The following is an 11,926-nucleotide window of genomic DNA, read 5'->3' as shown; positions in this document are numbered from 1 at the left end:
TTTGAGGTGGTCGTGGTACGTCTTCACGTTTCACTTTTTTTGGTTCATGAGTAGCTTTGTTTGTCTCGGTCTTGGTGGTCTTGTTTTTTTGTGGTGTTTTTGTTGCTTTAGGCCGTCTCTTGTCCTTGTTGGTTGGACTTCTTTTTGCGGCATGTGTTTTTGCTGCTCTTTGTGCTTTCTGCTCTGTTTTGTGAGGACCGTGTGGTGTTTGTGGCAGCTTGCTTTTCGTAGTTTTTTTCAAATGTAATGTCTTTGGTTGTTTGTATTCTTGGACTCTTAGCTCACCATCTTTTCTTGATTTGAGCACGCTACATACTATAAAAAAACCAACTGTGCATTGATCAATATAAAAACCTGATTGTTAATGTAAATAGATTATAGGTCCATGTTTTTATAATATCCAATTAGTTTTATGTATTTTGTCGATTACTCTGTCAACACGTATTTCATTTTATTTGTTTGGATTGAGTTTGAATCTTGATAAAAAAATCACTTGTATATGAATTTTAACTCGCTAATACGAAATGAATGTTCTTAACACATTCTGTATAGCTAGTGGAATATTAGTAATTTAGGACTGCCTAGGATGATGTTTATATGTACAAATCATTTCTAAAAGTTAGGATTCCCTTTATATTAAGATTGACTATGTTATTTATTTATAAATCATGTAGAATTGCTCCTGAACAAGTTAATAGAAATTTGGGTATTAATTACGGTTAATTAATTATTTATTTATAGCATGTTACTATCTAGTTTAGGGTTGTCTTTCGATTATTAATTGTTTTATGTAGGACGGTATTACCGTAGTCCGTAGGTCTTTTTTTCATCAATCGCTTTTGGTATCATACATTATTATCTCATTGGAGTATTGAAATCTTGAATCTATATCCCTGTTATTTATCTACATTAATTAGCTGGAAAATTTTAATCTACTGCATAATTGACAAGTCAAATCAAACTATAGAAATGGATAAACACATTAAAGCTAGTGGTAAGGAACAAAGAGTTGAAAAGTCTCTCGTTGAATAACTTGTACGCCATCTATTATTGAAATATTGTTACTTAATGCAAAAAAAATCAATATTAATTAGTTATGACAAGATGAATAGTAGTATGCCTTTTCCGACTAATATATACTATACATAATAAAAACCATGACATAAATAACTCGGATAAATGATGTAGAAAAATGTGCCAATTATTGCTTTGTGAGGAGGGAATCTAATTATAGCTACTATTAATCAAGTTATCGATAAAATTTGATTAGACGTTCAAACTACAATGTCAAATAGGTTTACTTTTGAGTTTTGATATAATTAGTAATTTAGGTGGGTAGAGAACAATAGAAAAATAGAGGAATTGTGGCGCAACGCGACAGCCAATTATTGAATGGCCATATAAAATCAAGGTGCTATTTGATGACCGATATAATTAATCATATGAGACAACTATATTGGACAGTGACAGTCTGATTAAAAAGTAATTAGAATAAAGAGAGTCGATGAGTCATGAAATATTTAAAAAATTACTAATTGTGTGCGTGTGGTTTTTCTATATTCCCCTTCAAAAAAAATAATTGAGTGATGTAGAAGTCAACTATTTAGAGGAGAATGATATTATCGAAACTTGATCAAGACACCTAGGTTAGCCATGAGATTTGGTAGCATATAATCTTTGACTATAACAAAAATTTATCGTTTTCACAATCGACAATTGCCGATTTTAATGGAGTATAAAATTGATAATAATAAAAAAATTATCGTTTTCACGGTAGAAAATTGTCAATTTTAATATAAAATTTTTAAAATTGAAAAGAATAAAATAAAATTAGATGATCATTAAATAAAAAAAAATATAAGAAAAAAAATTGTGCATTAAATTGGAAAAGTTTAGTACAAGTAGCCCAGTCAAATCTATTTGATCTAAACCGTCAATAGGCCCAATTAACAGTGCGTTAAATATAATATACAGAGAAATGGGCCCAATTGATTTAAGCTAATTGAATACGGTATTGTATTACTAGTAAAAGTAAATGGAAAGAATAACTTGCATTTCCAAAATTATGTTACAGTTTTACATTATTTTTTATCTGTGAAAACAAATATATTTATCTTGTCAATGTTTCATTTTTCTAAAATATATCAGTTTTTACCTTATAATTTCTGATGCCGAAAAAATGACAATCGGGACATTTGTTAAATGTTTCTTTAAATCGGGTAATAAATGTGCATAAGTTAGGGTCGGGTCAATTCTGTTAATTAAAAGTCGCATATGCCTTGCGATTAAACAGCAATTTATTATACAACTAAAATTTTAGTATGTAATCTATTGTAGGCACAATAGAATTTAAGTCGAGTAGTGTATAATATTTTCTTTGTAAGATTTTGTTTTAATTTGGCTTGTGAAACATTTTCGAGTACTACTATTAATTTATCTATCTGCCTACCTATAATTTCCTTTAGAATTCCGTTTATATTATTGATAGTAACATTATCTTTTAAAGAATAAAACAATCAGTGTATATTCTTCGAAGAGTGAACTACATAAATGGTATCTGATTTTTAACTTTCGCACGTAAATGGTATATGATCTTTATTTTATATCGTTTTTGGTACTTATAAATCACATTTTTGATACCTGATGCAATTTTCTTCCCAAAATGTCCTTTAAACAAATATATTTTCCCATTTATGTAACAGAGGGTATTTTGGGCATACATAAAATTAGTACCAAAAGTGATAGTATAATATCTTTTCTCATTCTCTTAATTCTTTATACTATTATTATTAATCAATATTAATATTATTATTTTGATGTTATAAATTAATAATTAATTCATTTTTAATACCATTCAAATATACTTAAATATAGTTATATTTAATTATTATTGTTATAAAACTGAAAACTGATAGTAATTAATAATTTATTATATAAATTATGAATCACATAATATTAGGTAATAATAACAATTATTATTATTATTATTATTATTATTATTATTATTATTATTATTTTATATTAAATTTGTAAATAATCTATATAGCCTTAATAAAAATTTAACATTATGAATTGTATCCATAATGATATAAAAAGTTGAATATTTTTAGTTAGGTGTTTCAACCTTGAGTATAAAATAATTTAATAAAAAATATTCGATTGATTTTATTACTTTAAATAATTAATTTAATTAGGTATTTTTTATTTATATTATGAATGCAATTAGATGTAGGTACAAAACACTAAAAAGAAAGAAGAAAAAAGATAAAAAAGAAGGAAGAAGAAACTTAAACTAAGGAGAAAAATGAAAAAAAATAGGAAGATAAAATATTAAAAAGAAAGAAGAAAATGAAGAAAAAATAAAGAAGAAGAAATTAAAGAAGAAAAACAGAAATGAGAAAGGAAGAAAAAATAATCACATATTTGGTACTATTTAATTGAAATTTCCAAAAATATCCTCCATGAAAAAAAAATCATATATTTGGTACCTAGGGTTATTTTTGTCACTGGGTACCAAAAACGATATAAAATAAAGATCAGGTACCATTTACGTGCGAAAGTGAAAGATCAGGTACCGTTTATGTAGTTCACTCTTCTTTAAAATGTTGAGACAGTGGTATAGAATTAGTCATAGGAGATGATAACGGGTTATCACGGATTAGCAGCCTACTATGGTCGTCGATCAAACCTTTTTAATCTATTATATTATTATCATTTACTTTTCATATATTATTTTCTTGTTCAATAAGTTAAGACTAGTCTTATAAATATGAGACATTGTATTATTCTCAAGGAATCCAGAAATACAATTATCCTTATTTTACTTTCACGCGTTTATTTCAATTTCGTACCCTTTTGGTTTGAACAACTGGCAAGCTCCCGCAAATGCCTTTTATCTCTTCGCTGATTGCAATCACATCGCCGAAATCTTGTTAAAGGAAATTATCCATTAACAAATATTGAATACAAAATTATCTTTCAAAACTTTGTGCCCAATCTATAGATTATGAAAAATTATCAGAAAGTGTTTGAGAATCTAGATAACTTGATGCCCAAATTTCCCTTCTCTTCGTGGCAAACTAGTTATGAGATGCGTTAGAAAGTGAGTGAAAAAAATGATGATTCAAAGTGGCAAACTAGTTATGAGATGCGTTAGAAAGTGAGTGAAAAAAATAATGATTCAAAGAGTTAATAAGTGTGCACTAGATATGTAAGATAATCCATATAAGATGAATTATGCAGAGTATCTGGTATTGTAGGTTTAATTATGTAATTTGGTTGTTTGGTGTTTTTCTCTTGCAATTTTAATTGTTGGTGATTTTGCATATTCATGTGGTTGTTGATATGCAATATTCGTAAGCTGTCATGCAGGTTTAAGATGTTGGTCTTTCTTTTGTCGATGAGTTTTGTACACTGAACTTGCTCATATAGTTCTAAAAACTCGTGTCAAATCTAGGGGTGGGGAAACGGTTCTCGGTTCTTGGTTAACCGAGAAGCGAATCTTATTTTTTCGGTTATCGGTTAACCGAGAACCGGAAAAATAAGGTTAAGGTTCGGTCCCGGTTAATGGGTTTAGGATTTAGGCTGTTCTCATTTAGAACCGAAGAACCGATTAATGCGTTTAATTTTGATTTTTTATAGATTCATTTTAATTTCATTAACTCTGTCTTTCAAATTTCAAAGAACTTGATAGAAACCAAACACTATGTCCCTATAATTTGTATGCATTTTAGACATGAGAATACACAAATCAGAGAGATAACCAATATCATGACAACTACTTTGTTTAATAAAATTTAGAACATAATGTATTAGATAAATATGGAGCATTAGCAAATAACTTAAATATCCCATAATGATATAGGTACATTGACTTATCTTCATCTCTCATCTAAATTCTCGTAGCACGCCGACACCGTTGCTCTCTCCCACACCGGCGACGACGAGACTGCTGCTTTCTCCTCGTTGCGCTGCTCTCTCTCGCGCAGGGGACGACGAGGCTACTGCCCTCTCCACACCGCTGTTCTCTGCGACGAGGCTGTTGTCCAACTCCCCACGTCGATATTCTTTCATTCGGTTCCTTTGGTGGAACCGAAGTACCAGTCGGTTAGGACCGATCGGTTCCTCAAGGAACCGAACCGACAAAGAGTGCAGTTCCGGTTCTAGAGTTTGGAAAAAATGGGATTCGTTTAACCGACTAATCGGTTCAGTCGGAACCGAATTGACCAAATCCCCATCCCTAGTCAAATCAAACAGTGCCAATTATTAGGGGACGGAGGGAGTACAATTATCTAAAATTATCTCGTAGAATATCTATATAATTTATAGTAGAATTATTCTATATCCAGAGAAACTAATCTAAGTAATTACTAAACAGTTTTAAAAAATGTCTAATTTGGAGATGAGCCGACTACATTGCTTTTTTTTATAGAGAAATTATACAACGGTTTCGGTTGTTCCCGCCTTGACTTACTACGACAACCAAGGACATATCCTACAACAGCAGCAACAGCCATTGCATAGCTATGAGCGACAAATCATAACTGATCATAACCGGCAAATCATAACTTGGAGGCTTTTACATGTTGTATCTTCAAGAATCAAGGGTAACTGCAAACATGGTGCGAATGTGAGCCTCAGCCGCTGTGGCAGCAGATGGTGATGGATTCAGTTGATGGATTCAGACGAAACTAATACTCCCTCCGTCCCGCTTTAGCAGTCCCATTGACTTTTCTGCACTCGTTTTGTAAAAATGATAATAAATAATTAAAGTGGAGAAATAATAAAGTAAAAAAGAGAATAATATAGAGAAGAGTCTTATCTACATTATTCTCTTTTTTACTTTATTATTTCTCTACTTTAACTATTTATTATCATTTTTACAAAATGAATGCAGAAAAGTCAATGGAACTGCTAAAGCGGGACGGAGGGAGTACTAGTTAGAACAATTCTTATTTTTCAGGGGAAGGTAATGTCAAAAGAAAAGTGACGTCTCAGTTGTTGAGGTAAAGTAGGAACTCAATTGCTTAGTATCTTTAATTGGAAATGAATCGAGCTAATGTAATTGACATCAACATTTTTAACTGTTTCAACCAATTTCGTGGATAAACATGGCATGTTTAGGTTTCTCATAAAAATGTTTATGAAATTGATCTTAATTTGTTTCAATTTTGTACTATTAATCTCACAGTTTATAGCAGACAAGATTGTTATGTGGAGCAATAAAAAGAAAACTCTAGATTATAGAATACTAAACAATAGAGAAGAAAATTCTAGAATATAAAAAAAGGGCCCTAAAATATACTCTAGAATTTAGATGCGAAGAACACCATGAGATTTTTGATAGGCTAGGTTTGTCACTCGCTCAAAGTCTTTGTTATATATTTAGTTGATTAAAATTAACATTTAAGATGACTATATTGCAATGAATGGAGGTTTGCATAAGCTGGAAGAATGATGAGAAAGTAACTTTTGGAGCTCAAGCCACCCAATTTAACCCCACCTCATCAAAGATTAAATAGTTGATCTATTTTGTTACAACACTCCAACATGTCTCTTAGGCTTTAGAAAGCTGGATCAACCTTTATTGAAAAAAAGAAGCCCACAACTCAAAAGGTGAAGACTTGGAGAAAAATAAATCCTTTTACTACTTTTTTTCACCTAATCCTTTCCATTTACCAATTCCAACTCTTAGATCAGTTTAGTTTTCTCTCTCCAGGATGGTTTTATCTTCCGTTGAAGATAATATCGTGCTTAGACTGCAAACATTTATACCCCATGGGATGAAATAGATTTAGAATTTTAAGTCTTTATTGCTTTAGTTTGTTCTTTACTCTTGATTGGTACTCCTACGTACCTTTTTCTCTACATCTTAACTTCATACTCCCTCCGTTTCTTCATAGTTGAAGCGGAACTTTTCGGCATGGAGTTTTAGAAATGAATGTTGGGTGTATTAAATAAATAGATAAAAAAGTAAGAGAAAGAAAAAGGTAGAGAGAATAAAGTATAAAGTGAATAAAGTAGAGAGAATAAAGTAAGAAAGAGTAAAGTAAGAAAGAGAAAAAAGTTACCATATATAGAAACGACTATGAAGAAACTTTACGAAATGGAAAAATGACTCAACTACGAAGAAACGGAGGGAATAGTAGTTAATGGTGTAGGGCATGCTTTAGCCTATAAATTTCATGCATTTATTGTTCCAAGTGTTCAAGCATTTACTTTAGTTGTTCTTGTTAACTTTTCGAAAACCTTTGTTGATAAGCATCCTTAATGTTCTTGTTTGACTCGTTTATTTAGTTTTTTTGTTTAAACTTATTTCAAGCTTGTTGAATGTTCTTGATCTTATTTGAATCTTGTTTAGAAGTTTAATTTTCAGCTTTTAAAATTGTGATTTTAAGACATATATTGATAGTGCGTTTGTTGATTTTGTGTTATGTCCTTGATGACTTGTATAGATAATTGATTGTACATTTCTGTTACCTTCTCATGCTTGTCATAATCATTAATTTAGTTGAGGATCGGATTTGATCTTATGCCTTTTATCTATCATTCACTTTTAGTCACGTCTCTTTGCCTTTTCACCTAATGAGTATTTAAAATTCTGATCACACTTACTACCTTTAGATTTCAAGAATCCTAGCTAGATAACTTTAATTAGTTAGTTTTTGGGATACACCCCTTAGTCATTTTCGTACACTCTGAATTTCTTTGATGGATAGTGGCTTTAATGTTTTACTTTCTTCGTCTCAACTAAGTTGAGTAGTATTTCTTTTTGGGATGTCACAACTAGGTTGGGTCATTTTCTTTTTATATAAACAAAACATTCAATCAACTAGTCCTACTCTTTATTTCATCATCTTCTTTGCTCTCTTTATCTCTTTCCTACTTTATTCATCCCTTGTACTTTTAAATACAATTTCTTAATCTTCATGTCGAAGAGTTTTGACTCAACTTAGTTGGGGAGTACTTATTTTTTCTTTTCAAAATATTTTAATTCTTGCTACTACTATTCTGATTTCCGTTCAAGTTACCTAGTTTGTTAATTTGTGCGGTCTGTACTTGCTTATTTTAAGTTCTTTTGTTTTCCTTTCTAAGTTCCCACGTTAGTTTTAATGTTGTTTAGGTTCGTATTTGTTTGCTCGCCCCCAATTAAGAGTGAGGCGGCATCGCCAAACCTTCTAAGTGTATTGTCGTTCCTAGTAAGATTGACATTAGCACTTGCCTTATACTACTAATTAAAATTTCTTCGTTCCAAAAAAAAAGGACATTTGGAACGCATTTAGGATTAGGGTTGGCACGGTACGGTATACCGCACCGAGAATGCCATACCCCATACCTTACCGCAAATTGCGGTATGACTAAATGTCATACCTATACCTTACCGAATTTTTCGGTACACCGCATTGCAGTATACCGAAAATTCGGTATGTCAATATTTGAAAACCTTTACCTTACCGATATTTCGGTATGCCGTACCGTGTTGCGGTATACCATACCTGTTTGATATAAATTAGAATTAATGATGGTTGCTACTGATTTACGAATTATGCCTCTAATCTTTCTTTAGTTTTAAAAATATAAATATTATAATTTTATAAATAATATATATATATTAAAAAAATATATTTATTAACGGTATATACCGTAATTTTGCAGTACATACCGTAATTGCGGTATGATGCGGTATACCGCGGTATATGCAAAATCCATACCTTTACCGTACCTTAATCTACCGGTAAGGTATCATACCGTACCGAAAAGTGCGGTATACCAAAAATTCGGTATTTTCGGTATTTTTTCGGTATGGTAAGTGCGGTATTTCGGTATGTTTTGCCAGCCCTATTTAGGACGACACATGAATTAATGTATAATTTGTAATGTAAGAGAAACTAGGAAAAAAATAGTTAAAATAGTGTTAGTGGATAGTGGAACCTGCATTTATTATTAGTGTTTAATGAGTTATAATGGTGATATAAGTTGTAAATAAATTGATGTATAGTCAATATCAATTCATGAATATCAGGTCATGGCTGGATATCAAGAACTAATATATTTTATGATGCCAACTGATATTAATGTACTCCCTCTATCCCATGTTATTTGAGTCATTTCTTTTTTGCACTCGTTTTGAAAAAATTATACTCCCTCCGTCCCACGTTACTTGAGGCGTTTCTGTTCGGCTAGGGATTTAAGAAAGTTGTGTTTAGTGAGTTAAATAAAATAGAATAGAGAATAAAGTAAGATCATGAGGAAGGGTAAAGTAAAAGAAAGAATAAAGTAAGTGTGATTAGATGTTTTATTTTTAGCCAAAAAGAGAAATGATTCAAGTAACTTGGGACAACCCAAAATAGAATACCACTCAAGTAACTTGAGACGAAGGGAGTAATAGATTGAAAGAGTAAAGTAAGAGAAAGAATACGAACGAGAAGACTCTTCTATACATTATGCTATCTTTTACTTTTACTAAGGCCTACTACTTTGTGAATCAAATAAATAACTCAATGAGAAAAATTTCATGAGTTGAAACGCTCTTAATTCTTCCATATCTCCTAAAGTTTCACCGTCAACTTCACCAACGTCTTCTTATAATCCTAACCAATTAACACATTACACACGTAACACATTACACACATGCATATTGTTTCATTTTCAAATATGCTAATCAATCTTCCAAAATATAATTAACAGTCATGTGAGCAAAGCTCATACATAATCCATGCTAACTAGCTAATACTAATCAAATCAAGAAAGAAGAAGAAGATAGATAGTGTTGGCACATTAAATTAGAAGAAACTAATGAGGATTCAAGCAGGCAACCAAGCAGTTGCAAACACTACATTATGCCCTTTCCAAGTAAGCACAAGATCTTGCTCCTCCCTCTTCATCCCCCACCCGGCCGCATGCTCATCCAGCATGCTCTTCACCTCCCCCACCGCCTCCTCGCTAAACCCGACCCCCCGAAACCCGGCCCCCCTCATCCTCTGCACCCACTTCCCCTTCGGCTCGAGCCGCTCCACCCTCTGCTGCCCCTCCTGCGCCACCACGTTCTCGATCTTCCAGCACATGTCCGCCTCGTACCACTGCCTCTGCCTGCTCTCCCGCGGCAGGAACGTCTCCACCGTGTCGTACGGTATCCACAGATAGTTGTACGCGGATCTCAGCCTCGTCACCAGATTCTCTGACGTGAAATCCGCGTCCTCGTCCACCAGCAGAACTGTGCAGGGATTCAGTTCCCGCACAGCCTTCAGGAACATCGCGCGTGGCGAATTATGTGAATTCACATTCGCCACGCGGGATGCTCCTAGGGTTTCTGAATCGGGGATGTAGTGGAGAAGCATCTGGCAGTTTACGATGAGTGCTTCGCCGTTGCTGTCGCCTGCGCCGGTGATTTTGAGGTGGTCGATTAGGGAGGAGAAGCCGTCGGAGGAGGAGGAGGGGACGACTCTGAACTCCATCGCTACGTTTCGGGATCTGGCGAAATTGATGAGCTTCGCGCCGAGGTCCTCGTAGGAGAGGTCGAGCATCGGGGGGAAATCCTCGGTGGCGCCGGCGACGGTGAGCTTGAGGAACGGCGGGCCCTCGGGGCGGGTGGAGAAGGAGTCGATGAGCGTCGGGATCTGCATGCAGTGGGTGAGGCTGAGGTCGACGATGTGGACGACGGAGCGGCCTTCCGCGGCCTCCATCACGGCGGCGTTGGCGGCGGTGAAGCCGAAGCGGTGCCAGGGGGTGAGATCAACAAAACCGGCGAGCTCGATGATGGAGAATTTGTGGTTGGGGATGGAGACAGCGACGTCGGGGAGGAGCTTGCAGCTGCCGCTCCTCGCGGCGCGGGAGACGAGGGCGCGGAGGAAGCCGCAGGTGAGGCGCTGGCCGGAGTCTCCATCGGGCGGGGCGATATTATTTAGCACCCAAAGGATCTGCTGCGCCAGCGTCGCGTCGTTGGTCTCGATGGCGTTGGCGCAGTGGACGAGAAGCTGCTCCATGCAGTTGGCGTCTCCGAAGCTGCCCTGCAGCTTCGGAGACGGGAGGCCCGGCCAGCGCCGGGCGGCCTTGTTTGGGATGATTTGGTGAGGCAGAGGCGGAGGCGGAAGCGGAGGCAGAGGAGGGAAGCTCTCACTGAATTGCATCATGAATGTTGATACAATACAAGTTGTGTGTTGGAATATAAAAGATATATTGTGAAATTTTAGAGGGACAGAAGGGAGAGAAAAGGACTAGACTAGTAGTGGTACCTGGCCATTGGGAAACGACCACACAAAATGTCTGCAAAATAGAAATGGACGCTTCATCTTTTATTCATCAAGATTGCAAAATTATTATTCCTTTTTTCCATACAGAGAGAAAAGGGACTGGTGAATGCAGCAATCTTGGGGTGCAGTCAAAATTAGGAAGGAATAGGCAATTTCGTGAGTGAGGTGGCCGGCGAATTTGTAAGGATGTGGGAGTTGAATTTTGTCTTTTAATGGTGAAGGAATGAAGGCAGTTCTGGTTTGGCTTACTCATGGGATATATCTATATATCATCATGTTCAAATCATTTTATGTTAATTAATCATTATGAGTATTATGTATTTTTGTCTGCATGCAACACTAAATTCAGTATGAAATTACTTGCTTACATAAATATGTGCTCCAATAATTGCTTTTTTTACTGTTTCTATCAAGTGTGGGGACAAACGAGATCACTTATTTAACAATAATTACACCTTTATTAGTTAGGGTTTTCTTTTAATGTTTACTTAATTTGATTCATGTTTGATACAGATGGGATATTATATATATGGACGGGAAAAATATAATAGGTAACATCAAGTTGTTAATAACGACCATGATGTATATATAGTCGAGAAAAGGTAAAACTGAAATTCTTATGGTCCTCTTCATGTTTATGGAATTTTATTTTCTTTTTGGTGATGCCACTAGCATAA

At 34.6% G+C, this 11,926-nt stretch overlaps 1 protein-coding gene across 1 annotated transcript; it reads right to left on the bottom strand.

Moving 5' to 3' along the window:
- Window positions 1–9,655: 9,655 nt before the first annotated feature.
- Window positions 9,656–11,454, bottom strand: LOC125207566 (GRAS family transcription factor). Its single transcript, XM_048106969.2, has 2 exons — window positions 11,232–11,454; window positions 9,656–11,115 (listed from the first exon to the last, which is right to left on the bottom strand). Exons 1-2 carry the CDS (start codon window positions 11,237–11,239, stop codon window positions 9,804–9,806), a joined length of 1,320 nt encoding a protein of 439 aa, XP_047962926.1. The 5' UTR covers window positions 11,240–11,454; the 3' UTR covers window positions 9,656–9,803.
- Window positions 11,455–11,926: the final 472 nt, after the last annotated feature.

This window comes from Salvia hispanica, chromosome 2 (assembly GCF_029641045.1).
Source record: "Salvia hispanica isolate PSC_SH4W2 chromosome 2, Shi_PSC_v1, whole genome shotgun sequence".
Lineage (NCBI taxonomy): Eukaryota > Viridiplantae > Streptophyta > Magnoliopsida > Lamiales > Lamiaceae > Salvia > Salvia hispanica.
This window is presented reverse-complemented; position numbering and strand designations above follow the sequence as displayed.